Source organism: Miniopterus schreibersii (assembly GCF_964146895.1).
Source record: "Miniopterus schreibersii genome assembly, chromosome: 9".
Classification (NCBI taxonomy): Eukaryota; Metazoa; Chordata; class Mammalia; order Chiroptera; family Miniopteridae; genus Miniopterus; species Miniopterus schreibersii.
The window spans coordinates 61,487,092-61,503,305 of NC_138118.1; the positions used below are offsets into that span (position 1 = coordinate 61,487,092).

General features: G+C 41.3%; 1 protein-coding gene across 3 annotated transcripts in view; it reads right to left on the bottom strand.

The window, feature by feature from the left end:
- Nucleotides 1-16,214, bottom strand: part of SLC25A13 (solute carrier family 25 member 13) — a 169,167-nt gene that overhangs the window by 107,756 nt on the left and 45,197 nt on the right. For all 3 annotated transcript variants that reach the window (XM_081146688.1, XM_081146687.1, XM_081146689.1), the window contains exon 4: nucleotides 2,461-2,576. In XM_081146688.1, coding sequence (XP_081002814.1) covers nucleotides 2,461-2,576 — 116 coding nt within the window. The remainder of the gene's footprint in view (nucleotides 1-2,460; nucleotides 2,577-16,214) is intronic.

Consider the following 16,214-nt stretch of genomic DNA (forward strand, 5'->3'; position numbering starts at 1 on the left):
CATGTTCCTCTACAACAGTCATACCCAACGATGTTGACCGATTTCTTACTTCGACCTCCCATGCCTTCGGAGATAGGGCAACGTTCAACAGAACAGCTGGTAAGCAAATTACTGCCTAACCGGCCAGTGGCTAAACTCCAAGTTAAAAATAAAGGGGGGCAAGAAGGAAGAGAAAGGAGAGAAAGAGGAGGGGTGGGGAAGGGGTAGGAAGGAGCAGAAGAGGAAAAGGAGTGGAAGGGCAGAAGGAGGAAGACCGTTCCTTGTTCTCTCAAATTCTTTCTTTTAGCAACATTATTTTTATAAGGTCTTTGTTTTCCAGACAGCACCTTCACCTGTGGTAGATCTTTTCATCGCTACATAGCCCTGTAAGGTAGTCCTGTAATTCCCTTCATGGGCATGTAGTATCACGGGATCCTCGCCAACCTCCCTCGATACTACATGCCCATGAAGGGAAGATTAATCAGAGTCAAGAATGGACATTCCTCAGTCCCCAACCTCCAACCCAGCTCTCTCCCTCCAGACTCGCTGCAGAGAGGAGGGCGATGAGAGGACACACCTGAGCAGCACTCACTCAGACGCACAGGCCCATCTTGTGTATCCCAAGGAAATGCGATCATAAGATTTTCATCGCACCGGCTTCCACTGGGTAAATCAACGCCACCATGGGTTAGCTGCTCATGTATTACTTAAAGATTTGAATGGGGACATTTTTCATGAGTGTTCCACCAAAGAGTTGTGGTTACAGGGATGCTAAGAGGAATTAGGTGATGGGGGGGAAAAACACTAAAATTATTCAAAGGATTTTTTAAATACTAAATAATCCTCATGCAGTGTTAATGGAAAGCAATGTGAGCTTCTAGATTATATGAAACAAAAACAAATATATGTGTTTTGCCTGTGCCCTAGCTTATCTAGCCTTAAATAACTGTCATGTCCACGGAGCAGTGGATGGGAGAGGGGGAAGGCTGCTAGGATAAATCTACTGTACTGTCCTGCCTATACTGTATGTAATTATTATCTTCGCTTCTGGTAAGGAAAATGAAGACCTGAGAGGACAACTAATTTGGCTGAGACAAAAGTGGCAGGGCTGGAGATGGCTAAGTCTGTCCAGTTCCAGAACCATTCCAGAATGAATGGTGCTCCATTACACCATCTGTATTCCCCCTCACCTGCACTTTTCTCATAATCTACCAAGAGTTCTGAATGAATTGGAAACTGTGAATAAAGATACTTCGAATGGGCACATCAGCCAGCCATCTCCCCTGAATGCACAATCTGTATGTCCCAAAGGGCTCCCAAATTCTTCATGGGCAGTGCTGTGTATAGCAGGTTCACAAGCTCAGACAACGTATGCTGGACACTTCACAGTCCAGGGAAACGTACTACTCTGTCAAATCTTGCTTCAGTGGGCAGTTCTTTTTAAAAAGAACTTACTGCCCAGTCAGCGTGGCTAAGCAGTGGAGCATCGCCCCAGCAGGGACCATGCAGGAGGCAGCCAATCAATGGCTCTCTCTCATCACTGATGTTTCTTTCTTTTTTCTTTTAAATATATCTTTCTTGATTTCAGAGAGAGGAAAGGAGGAGGAGAGAGAGAGGTAGAAACATCAATGATGAAAGAGTCATTGATCGGCTGCCTAGCCTGCAACCCAGGCATATGCCCAGACCGGGAATCGAACCCCGATCGCCTGGATCCTAGGTCGATGCTCAACCGCTGAACTATACCCGGCCGGGCTAATCATTGATGTTTCTATCTCTCTCTCTCCCTCTCCCTTCCTCTCTCTGAAATCAATAAAAATATATTTTAAAATAATAATAAAAAAATAAAAAGAAATTACTACTGCCCCACCACTTCCTGGTCCCCTCTTTCTTCTAATACTTAAAAGACTTCAGGGTTTTCTGCAGCTTTGCAGCTAATCCATGAAGATGGCTCTGCCTTTCAAAATAAAGACAGCAGGTGCTGCCCACCCAGCTGCAGGGGGACAAACTGTGTAGAAGGACAAGGTTCTCCGTGTACCACTCTCAACTACCATCCTGTGCAACACCTCTTGCCTCAAGCAACCCCCCTGAGGACAAGGTAAGAACACAAAGTCCTGGGGACAGGAGTACTTTCTGTTCTTAGGCAGCTGATGAATGTCTTTATTCTGTCAGCGGAAAGAAAGCAGTACTGACTGTGAAGGTATGAACAGAAGCTCGTCCAGCTCTCACATCCTAGGCCTCTGGAGAAAAGTCCTGCCACATCCTCACTTGCCTTGAAACAAAACCAGAGGATCAAACTAAGCCAGAAACTTATGTTTTCAAATAGGGAGCCAGTTGAACTGCGGCCCCCAAACACTGATAGCTTTGCTAAAAGGAATATGCTAATTCCTTAAAAGCACCTCCGTACATTTCATTCCAGGGGGAAAAAAGAAAAAAGCTCACACAAGCCTGCACTTACTCAGGTGCACACACTCACGCCCTTACCAAAGGTAACTTCTCCTTTGCCAGCTTTGTCAAACAGCTGAAAGGCCACCATGAACAAAGCATCCGGGGCGCACAGGACGGATTCAAATGCTACAAATTCTTGAAAGGATATTAACCTGCAACATAAAACAAGCACAAAGCATAAAGTCAGTAGCTTGTGAAAAATAAAAGCATCTGCAAATAGGCACTAAGGAAAAAAAGAAAATGTCACTGTCAAAAAAGAAAATTTAAACCTAAAAAACATTTATGAACACTTAGCATTTCCTTTTACATATAGTGGACTGAAATGACAATGTACAGAATCTAAAAGGCATGACAGGCTTGAGGATATGGTGACACATTAGATACATTATAATTTCAAAGGTAACTTTTCCTCAACAAATCACTTTTGTTTCAGGCACAGTGTTGGATTCTAGAATTAAAGCTTAGATACTTTAGATGAAGATGTGATTGTACAACAGCAAGTAGAGTACCTTTGCCATTCATTAATATTTTTATACGCCACGTAAAAGTGGTTCGTAGAGATTCATTCATTACTGATATCTACTGATCACATGAGGATTAAACCAGGGATGATACTGGGGAAGGGGACAGAACACAGATAAATCAGACATGAAGCGTGACCCAGAGGAACTTTTGGTCTGGTAAGGCAGACAATAATAGTGTAGAAATATTATGAAGGAAAGACAAATCATATGACAGAGACCAATATGCAAGCAGAATTCTGTTAGGAAATCAAAGAAGGCTATGCTGCAGAAATGGAAGGTGAGCTGCATCTGAAAAAATGAGTGAAATTCAGGTGTGCAGGCACGGGCGTAAAAGGGAGGGTGCTTTCAGCGGGGGACCTGCCTGCAGGAGGCCCGTGCAAGAAAGCTAGGCAGTGTCCCAGGAGAATGGTGAGAAACTGACTTTGTCTGTACAATAAGGTGCATAAAAGAGAACACTGTGAAATGAGATTAGACACGTAAGAGCAAAGATGGGCCTGAAGACAAGAAGAGGGGCCGGTCTTTCTTCTCCAGGAAGCAAGGAGTGGTTGAAAGTTTCTGAGCAAGGTCATGACATGACCAAATTTATCTGACAGGAAGAGCATGACAGGCCACAGATGCCTTGACTTTCAAGAAATAAACAAATCCACAAGAAATAAACAAATCCACAATATCTTTTCTAGAAATGTTCTTTGCCACTAATTTGTATTTTAAATGTCTAACTAGTTCAATGATACACTGAGACAGTCCAAGTTTCTGGAGGTCATACAGGGAAGAAGAAAACAGGAGTGTGTTCCTATGTTTCACAGGACATTTAATTACTCCTAAACATCCTTAGAAAGAACATATTCTTATACAAAGTGTTACAAAGCTACCTTAGCTGTTCCCAGAATGTCACCTGGTTATAACAATGTCACAAAGAAAGAAAAAACTCCTGTTGTGTTCTATACACCATCTGTCATTCACCATCCAAAACCATCCTTACAAGTGCATGGGAACATTCAAGATCAGCACACATGATGGAAGAATACCTACCCAGAGGTTCTATCCTCTCCACTCAGGCCATCTCACTGAGAATCTATGCTCAAAAACGGGTGGGGAGGGAAGCAAACCTGGGTAAAACCTTCCTGGCTAGCCTAAAGGAGCTTACAACCTTGGGGGAAGGAAAGGAGGTCATATGCATATATATGCACCAGAATGCAAGAGTTCAGGGTCAAAGAAAAAGAAGAAATAAAACACTAAGGGGCACAAAAGGAGGAGTGATTTATTTTGGCCTAGAAGAATTGGGGAATGCTTCATGGAGTTCTGGCATTTAAAGAACACATTTTAAAGTTGACAAGACTTCTAACTCGGGTGTCTGAGTAGAATGATGGTACTACTACCAAAGATGGGGGGGGGGGAGTTAGAGAGAAGGGAAGTGAGATATTAAGAGCAATTCTGACCAGGTTAGATGCAAGGTATCAGTGGGACACTGAGGTGTGGTACTCAGCAGGAAACCAAAAGGACCAGCTTGGAACTCAGGAAAGAGGCTGATAGGGGGTTGAACTGTGTTACCCCTACAACTTCATGTTTAAGTCCTAACCTCCAGTACCTCAGAATATGAGCTTATTTAAAAATAGGGTTGTTGCAGATGTAATTAGTTAAGATGAGCTCATAGTGGAGTAGGGCGGGCACCTGATCCAATGTGACTAGAGTCCTTATGAAGAGGGGAAATTTGGACACAGACATGTGCACAGGGAGAACACCACGTGAAGGTGAAGGCAGGGGTGACGGTGATGCTTCTATAAGCCAAGGAAAACTGAAGACTGCCAGCAAACCACAGAAGCTAAAAGGAGGCATGGAACAGGTTGTCCCTCCCAGCCTCAAAAGGAACCAACCTTGCAAACACCTTGATCTAAGCCTCCAGACTGTGAGACAATAAATTTCTTTTTTTAAAGTCACTTAATAATGTGTGGTATTTTGTTACAGCAGCCCTAGCAAACTAATACAGAGGCCAAGGTTGGAGGGTCAGGTCTGGAGTTTTTTATTTATCTATTTATTTTAAGTATGTTTTCTGTTGATTTTAGAGAGAGAGGGGAAGGGAGAGGGAGAGAAAGAGAAACATTGATTGATCAGAAGGCTGCCTCCTGCACACCCCTCACCAGGGAATCGAGTGCGCAACCTGAGCATGTGTCCCAACGGACAGGGAATTGAACCAGCAGGACCTCTGGGTGCACGGGACAACACAACCAACTAAGCCACACAGGCCAGGGCAAGACCTGGGAGTCTTGAAACAAAGGCTAGTCCACCACTTTCTAGACTACTGAGGAAGGAGAGAGAAGCAATGTGTTTCTGACTGCTTCCTTCTCGCCACCCCTCCTTACACACCATGACCCTCTCTGAGTAGACCCCAACAACCATACAGCCACATTGCTCACTAGTTTCACTTGCTGGCAAGTAAAAGGCAGAAAGCCAACCATATTTGCTCAATTATCCCTGCACAGATGTTAGGTTAGTTAAAAGTGAATCACACAGTGTGTTACCTAGAAAAGGGACATTTAAAAAAAATTGAATGATCTGAATAAAGAAAGCCTTCAATAAAATAAACAGAGCACCTTGCCTCTCTCAAAATGGTACAAGAAACCTGAAGGTTATAAATGTGCATGAACAAATCCTCTGGCAATGTCAAAGTGGTTTCATAACCACAATGGGCCACTGAATATTCTGGTATTTTAGGCATGTCAGATACCAAGAAGGTATGTAATTTGGTAATCCTATTAGACACAAGTACTCTACATCTATGTAGGAGGTATACAGATGAACCATGAAATCATAATGTCTTACTGTTCACTAAGATTATTTTGGATTTTCAAGGTAATCTGGCAAGAAGGCTATCAGAGTAATTATATAGTACTATACTCACTTACGGCACGGTATCTAAAAACATTTATGTATGTTTTTCATATAAACAGTACTTCAGTCTTGCTTTACAGATTTAATGGGTATTAGCATAAATTACAACGAAGAATACAAGCTTAATCAAGTTCAGACCTGGCTGCTGGGCTCGCTTCGTTCCCTTTCCCACCCTCCACTCCCTAACCTTCTTTGACAATGCTCAATGCCTTTTAAAATAAATCATACAACTCTGATGAACTCTGCCTAGTCTCAAAGGAAAAGTATTTGACATTTATGCTCACCTGCAACAACTAACAGTGAGACGTGGGTGGGTACCCTAACATGGAGGCAAACATAGATGTCACGTTTTCATAGGCCTACACTGCTCAGAGGTCAGGTTTCTAACTGCTGTATTTTATGGTTCTGCTGCTACCAGAGATTTTTTTTTAAGTAAGTCATGTTTGTTTTCCAAACTAGAGCTGTTTTCCTCCTTCTGAAAGCTATCTATAACAGAAGCAACTTGACAACTCCTTTAAAGTCCAGGTAAAGCAGTGAAAACACTACATACCACTATCACATACTGAGCCAAAGAGAGGGATTAAAAGTAGATTAAACTTATGACAATGTAAGGTTACCTATCATATACATAGAAAGATACTGGCAGGATACATACCAAAATGATCACAGTGCTTCTTTACAGTAGCACAACTTTTGGTCTCCTATCCCCACCCCTTTTCAACTTTGCAAGGGATGGCTCTTAGCCTGGAGATACTTAAAAGTCAATAAAGAATACAGACTGAAAACTATGATATTATGGTAAAGGTGGTTCTTAATATAAGGGAACTGGAGATACATTACTCAATGAATTCAGAGGATAGAGAGATTTTTGTTTTATTGAGACAAAGGAGGAGATGGGAAATTAGGAACATATGATACCAGATGGAAGATGTGACCAAGGGGACATGTAATGTTTAGTCTTGCAGGACAGGTAAGATGTAATGAAGTCGTAATGGGTGGTGGGAAAAGGAGAGGCCACCAACTGCAGTGGGACTCTGGTACTTACTCATGTGCTGAGTTCAGGCCAGTGCTAGGAATACGCAGATGAAAATACAATCTCTCTTCCCCAAGACCTGGTGGTCCAAGGCATAGACGGTGAGCCAGGAACCAGGAAGGAAGGCCAGAGATGAAGAACCACACAAGTGCAGGTTTGATGGAGTGAGGGCAAGTGCAATGGAAGGCATGGTGGTCATGATGATAGACAAGGGTCTGAAATTTTTAGTGACATGACGAATCTGTACTTCTGATTGTTTAATCCAGCAGAGGAGTGATAAATGAACTGGAAGGAGAAGAGCCTAGAGTTGGGGAGATGGGTTGGTTGAACCCAGGAAACAGCTACGAAGGCCTGAGGGAGAAAGATGGGCTCCTAATGACAAAGGGATAACAGTAAATCGTGCTATGGTCTCCAGAGGACAACCTGACAACACAGCAAGACTTTAAAATGCCTACAGTCTTTGACACCATAATCCCACTTCCAGGAACTTATCCTAAAAAATAATTAATGAATGTGTGCAAACTTTTACCTAGAGAGCTGTTCAAGGTGCAGAGCTGAGAATCATGAAAAAGCGAAAACAACCTCAATATGCACCAATATGAGATGGATTAAACAAACGAACACTATCCAATCACTAAAAATTGTCCACAAATACATGTTATTAAGTAAAAAACCAGTTACACAAATGTTTTTATAAAGTGCTCCCTTTTTGTTAAAAATGGACAAAAGTAATATTTTATACACACACAGTTTGAAGGATGTATAATACCAAAATGTTGGCAGAGATTCTCTCTCGGGAGTCAAATTATTAGAAATTTAAGTTTTCTTTCTTTTTGCTTGCTCACATTTCCTAATCTTTTCAATAATACACATAGTACACTATTTTTGTGATAAAAAAATAGAAATGTATATGAAACAAAATGGCAAGGACCAAGACCTGGATAATGACAGGAGGACTGAATAAGAAACGGGGGGAAGGGGAAAAGAAACCAATGACTGAAACGATCACACTACCTCTGGCTGGGGGGTAGCCTCCAGTTCTCCTGTTTCTCCCTGCCGTTGCTTATTCTAGCTCACCAGTGGCTCATACCCCATGTGGTCCCTTTCATCTCCAGCCTGGCTCCTATCTCCAGGCCAACTCTGCGGCTATGAAAGTTTAAGCGACTGCACATAAGGATCTGATCAGTTCAGACGTCAGGAAGTTTGGTTGTAGACAACGCACCATATCAAAACCCAATTACCACTTTTGCTTATGGTTCCTAACCACAAGAGTGCCCCGCAAGAATAACTTCTCCCTATAACCTTCTTCTGTGTGTTATAACAGAAGCCAAACAATTGTCCAGGATTAATGGCAGAGATAAAAGTAAAACCCAGCTCCCAAAACAGGGCTCCAACCACCGGACCACCCAGGTTCAAGTATCTGTGAATGTCAAGAAGAAAAAAAAAAGCAGGACTGGGCTTTCCTGTGATCATAAGTTTATCCGAAGAGCTTTGGCCTCCATTATTTGAACATCTTTATGAGCTTTGGGGGGTTTCCAGTTCTTTTATCTCCCTCCCAAATGCCTTGCAAATATACACTGTCCAGGCCCTCAAGCACATATGTACCCTGCACCTATTATATGCCAGGCAATACCTTAGACAGCAAGGATACCGTAAAAATGAGTAAGATGGACAGAATCTGTGTCCTCAAGGAATCACACTCTAGTGGGGAAGGCAGGCAATGAGCACAAACGTACAAATATAAAGATAAGATGATTCCAGAATCAGATAACCGCTATGTAGAAGATGAGGAATGCATTAAACCAGTGTTCCTCAGCCCCAAAGAGTCTATTTAATTGGTCTGAGGAGGACGTGAAAAACCATTTGCTTTTTTAAACTTCCCAAGTGATTCCACCTTTCAGCCAAGCTTGAGAATGACGGGGATGGCAGAGAGGGAGCCGTTCAGCCTAAGGTGGCCAGCAAATGCCTCTCGGGAGGTGGCATTAAGATCTGAATGACGAAAAGGAGCAAGCACTGGGAAGATCAGGAGGAAGGGTATTTTGGGCAGAAGAAATCTCAGTGCAAGATTTCACCCTAAGTCAGGCCAGCCTGGGCTAGTTCCACAGGGCATGAGACACCTGAGTGGCTGGAGACCACAGAAGGAGGGACATGAATGGGGACATGGGGACGAAGGAATGTGCAGGGCATACAGGGCCGTGGGGATTTTATTCCAAGCATACAGGGGAAATAGCCATTGCTAGAGAGTTTTATGCAGGGGAGTGATGTGACCTCATCAAATGAAAACTCAGGACCCTGGGGAACACGGATTAAAGGGCCAAGCAGAGGGTGTACCATCAGAGAGTGGCTGCTGTCGGCTGGACTGGAGTTGTAGCAGGAGAGGCTTAAATAAGAAATGGTCAAATCCAGGATTCAATTTCTAGACAGAGCTGGGGGAAGAGTTTGTCCTAGAAGTTCCAACACACTCCTTTTAAAGCCCAGAGGCAAGTCAGGTGCCAGCTGGGGACCCCAAGGGGACTATGGCTGCAGGGGCTGTGGCAGCCCAAATCACAGACAGATTCTAAGGCTCTGAGGTTACTGAAGATATGAACTCTGCTAGCCAGGCAGATGATGAAGGAGCTCATAAATAAAGATTTTATTTAATTCGCCAGATGATGGTCAGTGAGCAAAGGATCTAAAGCTTCACAGCGCCAATTATGTAAATTTCTTAACAAAGACAATGCAATACCACCTAATTTTACATTCTACAAACCATCAATAATAAGGGGGAAAGAGACCTGAGTTCTACTGTTCCCTTTGCCTAACTAATATCTAGGCAAGTTGGCGGAGACCTCCTTTCCTGATTTATGGACGGTGCTCTCTCTAATGCCTTTCACTCTACAATCTCATTTACTCCCATTTTCAGTTACAGGGAGCCTTCCATGCCCACTCTGGCTCCAGCCCTGGCCTTGGCAATCCCAGGAGTGCATCTGTTCTGAGGCCAGCTGGGCTTCTCAGATCCACCACTCACTCGGGTTCAAATCTCACTGCTGCGTTTGCCAAGGGCCTATTTAAATTCATTGGCTCCAATGAAATCTGGCAGATTGAAAATTGTTCCAACAAGTAGGCTACTGCCTGGCTTTAAGAACCTATTAAACATTTTATTAGCAATTTTACTGTATTGTTATCATGAATTTAGCCTATAAATACGACCTCTGCGTTTATCACTGCCTCCATATTGCCAAGGAAAGATAAATATATAGGCTCTCGTAATTGTGAGCTTAATGCAGTAAGTGATACGCCCATACTTCCGATCTACCTGTCTGTCCACTGCCTTGTATTTCACTCCAAATAACACCTGAGCTGCCCAAGGTGGACTGTGCCAACTGGTGGGATTTATGGAGGGTGTTCTTATACCACCAACATTTTCTTCACTCCCAAAGAGATCACACACATTTACCAGGTGTGATTCCTCCCTTCTACTTCTCTTTGGCTAATAGTTCATTCAGTTACACACCAGAAAATATCTTTCACCTACACATCCTCTATTCCCCATTCCTCCCCCTCCTCCCTATTAAATCATACTGCCAAGTGACCTCAGAAGAATGCGTCCCCCCTTGCCCCGCCACCCCCCAGGACCCCATCTTTTAACCTTTGAGTCATAAAAGAGCTCTAATCATGACAAATCTCCACAAGAGTGACACTGCATCAAGGAAAAGAACTACCAAGCTTTTAAAACTAGAGACAAATCATATTCTTTATCTCCATAAGACTCTAGATAGATATCCCATTATTTCTTAAATACTAATAGACAGCATTTTTTTAAATCCTCACCCGAGGATATGTTTATTGATTTTAGAGAGGGAGAGAGGGAGAGGGAGAGAGGAAGGAAGTGAGAGGGAGAGAGAGAGAAAAAGAGAAAGAGAGAAATATCGATCGGTTGCCTCCAGTATGCTCCCTGACCAAGGATCAAACCCAAAACCTAGGTATGTGTCCTGACCAGGAATCAAAACCACAACCTTCTTGATGTACAAGAAAATGCTCCAACCGAGACACCTGACTGGGGCCACTAATAGACACCATTAAAAAAACAAAAACAAAAACAAAAAAAACCCCTAAAATACTATCTCATCATATTATATTATCTTTATTTTGTAAAATTACCAATGTTGAAAGCAGAATTTAAGGTATATCAAATATTCTGTATTTTAATTAACATCATGGATTAAACAGCATTTTGAGATCTATCCAAAGACTCGTGTGTATGTGTGTGTGTGTGTGTGTGTGTGTGTGTATTTTAAAGGAAAAATGTACTAAATTAAAAACAAAATAAAACATAAACATCATTTTAAACTGGGGATTTTCTTTAAAGGGGGAAAAAGAGACCACTGGCAAAAAAGGGGAAAAGTAGTTAGGCAAGCAAAGTAAGTTTTAGAGAATCTAGGATTCCTATATCTTCCTTATTCTTTTAACTAAGGGTGCATGAGGCTTTCTCTTTATTAAAATGGCAAATGAAGAACAACATTGGGGCCCAGCCAGTGTGGCTCAGAGGTTGAGCATCAACCTCTGATCCAGGAGATCACGGTTATAGATCGGGTTGCGGGCTCGATCCCCAGTGGGGGCCGTGTAGGAGGCAGCTGATCACTGACTCTCTCATCATTGATGTGTTTATCTCTCTCTCCCCCTCTTCCTTCCTCTTTCTAAAATCAATAAAGATACTTTTTAAAAATAATAAAAAAGAACAATACTGGGGAAATTAGCCCTTTATCAGATGCATCCTTGACAAATATGTTCTCCCATACTGTGGGGTTCCTTTGTATTTTGAGGATGATTTCTTTTGCTGTGCAGCTTTTTAGTTTGATGTAGCATCTGATAAGGGGCTAATTTCCAAAGTATACAAAGAACTGATACAACGCAACAAGAGGAAGACAACCCAATTAAAAAATGGGCAAAGGATCTGAACAGACACTTCTCCAAAGAGGACATACAGATGGCCAAGAGGCATATGAAAAAATGCTCAACATTGCTAAACATCAGAGAGATGCAAATTAAAACCACAATGAGGTATCACTTCACACCTGTCAGAATGGCTGCCAGCAACAAATCAACAAACAACAAGTGCTGTGGAGGGTGTGGAGAAAGGGGAACCCTGGTACCCTGCTGGTGGGAATGAAGACTGATGTAGCCACTATGGAAAACAGTATGGAGGTTCCTCAAAAAATTAAAAATGGAACTGCTTTTTGACCCAGTGATCCCACTTCTAGGAATATATCCTAAGAATCCTGAAACACTAATCAGAAAGAATATATGCACCCCTGTGTTCATAGCAGCACAACTTACAATAGATCTGGAAACAGCCCAAGTGCCCATCAGTAGATGAGTGGATAAAAAAAGCTGTGGGACATTTACAGCATGGAATACTATGCAGCTGTAAAGAAGGATCTCATACCCTTTGGGACAGTATGGATGGGCCTGGAGAATATTATGCTAAGCAAAATAAGCCAGTCAGAGAAAGACAAACATCACGTGATCTCACTTATATGTGGAATCTAAAGAACAAAATAAACTGATGAACAAAATAGATTCAGTGACATAAAAGCATGGAACAGACTGAAGAATCTCAGAGGGCCCGGCCAGGCGTGGCTCAGCAGTTGAGCGTCAACCTAGGATCCAGGCGATTAGGGTTCGATTCCCGGTCAGGGCACATGCCCGATTTGTGGGCTCAATCAATGACTCTCTCATCATTGATGTTCCTATCTCTCTTTCTCCCTCTCCTTTCCTCTCTCTGAAACCAATAAAGATATATTTAAAAAAAAAAAAAAAAAAGAATCTCAGAGGGAAGGTGGAGGGTGTGTAGGGGTGTAGGGAGAGATTCACCAAAGAATTTATATGTATATATCCATAACCCATGGACACAGACAATAGTCTTCAGACCTGGGATGGGGAGTGGATGCAGGGTGGAAGGGGTTAATGGGGAAAAAGGGGACACCTGTACTATTTTCAATAAAGATAAATTGGGAAAAAAAAGAACACTACTGGGGAGATAAACTACAGATAAGAAATCAGTGACTGAAAGCCAGCAGGCACACAGATTTGTTAACCAGCATTTTTGAAGCGACCACTGCATAGTGGCGATCACTGCGCAGAGTAGCAGCTTAGTTGTTCCATTGCCACCGGATAACCAGTTGCTTCAGAGGCTTCCTGCAGAGCACGCGCTGCCAACCCCTTTGTTTCTCTGACTTCGGTCTCCAGTTGGATTGTTCCCTTGGTTTAGAGCTGAAAAGCACAAAAAGTACCTCCACTCAAGAGACTCTGTAAGTGCCTAAGGCACAGAGGACAGGCGGAGGAACAGAATTTTCTCATGCGTACTCTTAAAGATGCCTGTTTACCTATGTGTGCTGTTCTTTGCTCAAATAGCACTTTAAAATACCAAAATAAAAATGGTTGCATTAAACGCTTTCTTAATTGGAACAATGCCTGTCTCAAAGCGTTTTTCTGAATCTCTGAAGCAAGGCAGTGATGAGCAAAATGAGGTTTGAAAACAAAAGGCACCTAAGCACAGACACAGAAGTGAAGAGCAAACCTGCCACTTTCAATTTTTTAAAACTACATGAAATCAGCTTTACTGATTCCTCTTTGAGAAACATTATCAATTACTCGGGAACATTTTAACATTTTCTCCCATTCAGTTAAAAATCTATGTTTTGGATCCACACAAAAACCTTTTTTGATGTGAATATAACATAAGCCACTGGCAAAGCAAACATTGAGTGACCGAAAGAGCCCTTTATCATATTTTTAAAAATAAAATTATTCATGGTGTGGGCAAGAAGAAATGGAAGTACACAGGCTTGAGCCAGAATATCACACATGCACACAACAGCCAACATTAATATCTGCTGTGCCAGCTGAATTCAAATTAACCCAATTTTACATGTTAATTAAACCAGCTATTTTCTTCTTATTGTATTTTTCCTTCTTAAATAGTAGAGTCTACAAGTGATTCCCAACAGACTTGTTCCAACAACAATGACGTATTCATTTACTTCTATTATGACCATACAATACAGTAACTGAGCAGTAATTTTTCACAGTCAATTACATGTGTGGTTCTTTATGCTTAAAGATGCCGAAATAATGTGTACTATAGAGCCATATGCCTGAATCTCCAGTCTGCCTGAGGCAGTTGCCTGGGTAACACATTTTCTCTCCAGTTTAGTATAACCCTTCATTGAATATCATTAGGTGTCATTAAATAGCAAACATTAACATGAACTTCAATACGCTACTTAGATAGAGTCATTTTACCCACGTAAACAAGTGCTCCTTCATTTATAAGAAGCTTAAAATTGATTATGCTTTTCTGTATTTAAGACCATGAAAAAGAGAAAAAAAAGTGCCCACGTGTTGATTCCAAATTGAATTTGCGGAAATTTCTGTTTCCAAAATAGAACTCAGACCTAGTTTCAGGGGTAACGCTTCTCATCAACAGGGTCATAATAGTGTAAGCTTAGGAAGATTAGGTTTTAAAAATTTATTCAAAGTTGTAAAATATTTCCATCAATTCCATCTTGGACAATCAAAGACTGTTTCACCCTCCTTTCTAAGGGTGGGGGAGGAGCTCGAGATCAGTAACAATAAAATTATTGAATAAGGTGTTTAAAAATCAAAGCACGTAGTAATAAACAGAAGGCACAGGATACACCGTGCATTACTTAAGATATCTTAAAAACTAAAAATTTAATGAAGTGTTCTGTTTAGATATGGTGATACATGGTTTACAAAGGCTGTTCCAGAGCAACGCCAGTGTTACGAGAAGCAGCCATTCCCAGTAATCTCCATCAGCCCCTCATCCCATGCCACCCCAAACAAGCACCTATGTCTAGGAAACACAATGGGCTTGCTTTACAAAGTCTCAACACTAAGAGCTCCCCCCTTGCCAACTACATTACCACTCTTAAAACCTGGAATTATAATTCTTTTGAGACACATCATAATTCCATGTAATCCTAAACCCTCAGCCTCTAAGCAACTACAGCTTGTCCTCTCTATCACCCGCATTACAAAGGGCCTCCAACTTTTCAAAGTTAAAGGAAACAAAAACAAAATGTATCATCCAAAAGCGTGCTACCTCCAATATACTTTCTCACCTTTCCCATTTACAGGAGAAAGGCAGGCTCCAAAATCCTGGAAGAACTGATTAAGGTTCAGGAGGCAGCCCCAAAGCTGTCCATAGTCAACGTAAGAATAACTAAAGGGAAATATCTGCCCAGAACAAATGAGTTCTTGGTAATGGGAATTGAGATCCCAGATACAACTATGAAGGTGAACTGCGATCTTTTTCTTCTTCCAGCATCTGTTTCCTAATCCCAAGTAAGGAAGAAATAGCCACAGGAAATGGAGTGACTTAGCCTTGGGTACCTACTGCTCTTATGTCCCACTGTTCCACAAGTATTCATGTAGCTGTTTGCAAAGATGACTAAAATCTCAATCACCATGTTCAGTCCAGGGTTTGACAGATGTGGTTAGCAAAGAAAAAATTATTTGATAGTAAATGTATATTCCACTTTGGTTTTAGCACTCTGCTTTGAAATGAAGTTAATCATAAGAAACAATTGATAGCAAGAATAAATCTTTAAGTAAAATATTTTCAAGATATATTGGAATCAGTATAAGATTCAGTTACTTCTCTGAAGTCTCCATGACAATTCATGTTTTGAATGATTATCTAAGATGTTGTTAAGATTTCAAATAAAATGTTAAAACTTAAAACTAAATTATATAAACTATCATTACAGGGAAATGTAGCCTAGTAACTCAAGAAACATTATTAATGAGTGATTTATAAACAGTGACTTCTGCTTATAATATTCTGACTAAGTCATCTTTCTGGATTTTGCCCTAAATTCACAATAAACAGAATGCTATTTCCAACCCTATCCCAATGCAGATTAATTAAAAGATAACTATATGAAGATAATTTGCTTGCCTAAGAACTGGCTAAGATCTAGCAAAGAAAAAACATAAATTTTTCATATTTAACTACGTTTTGCAATACAAATAATCATGAACAAAATACAATGAGTTCACCTATTAACACAGACCACCCATGAATGTAGGTTCTTCTGAAAATAACTAAAAGCATTTATTATAATTGTCTGAGCCTGGTCTACTTAGGTAAATTTTATTTTACTGCCTGGAAGAACCTATATAAATGCTGAAAAACAGGTAAGGAAAGAAAAATGTTCTGTCCCAATTGATCCAGCATGTTTTCCCATCCTATTTATTCCACACTATCTCTGCATCCATTAGCAAGTCCTGTTTCTAAAGGTCTCATAACAATACCAAGCTTTTTTAAAAGCAGGCAG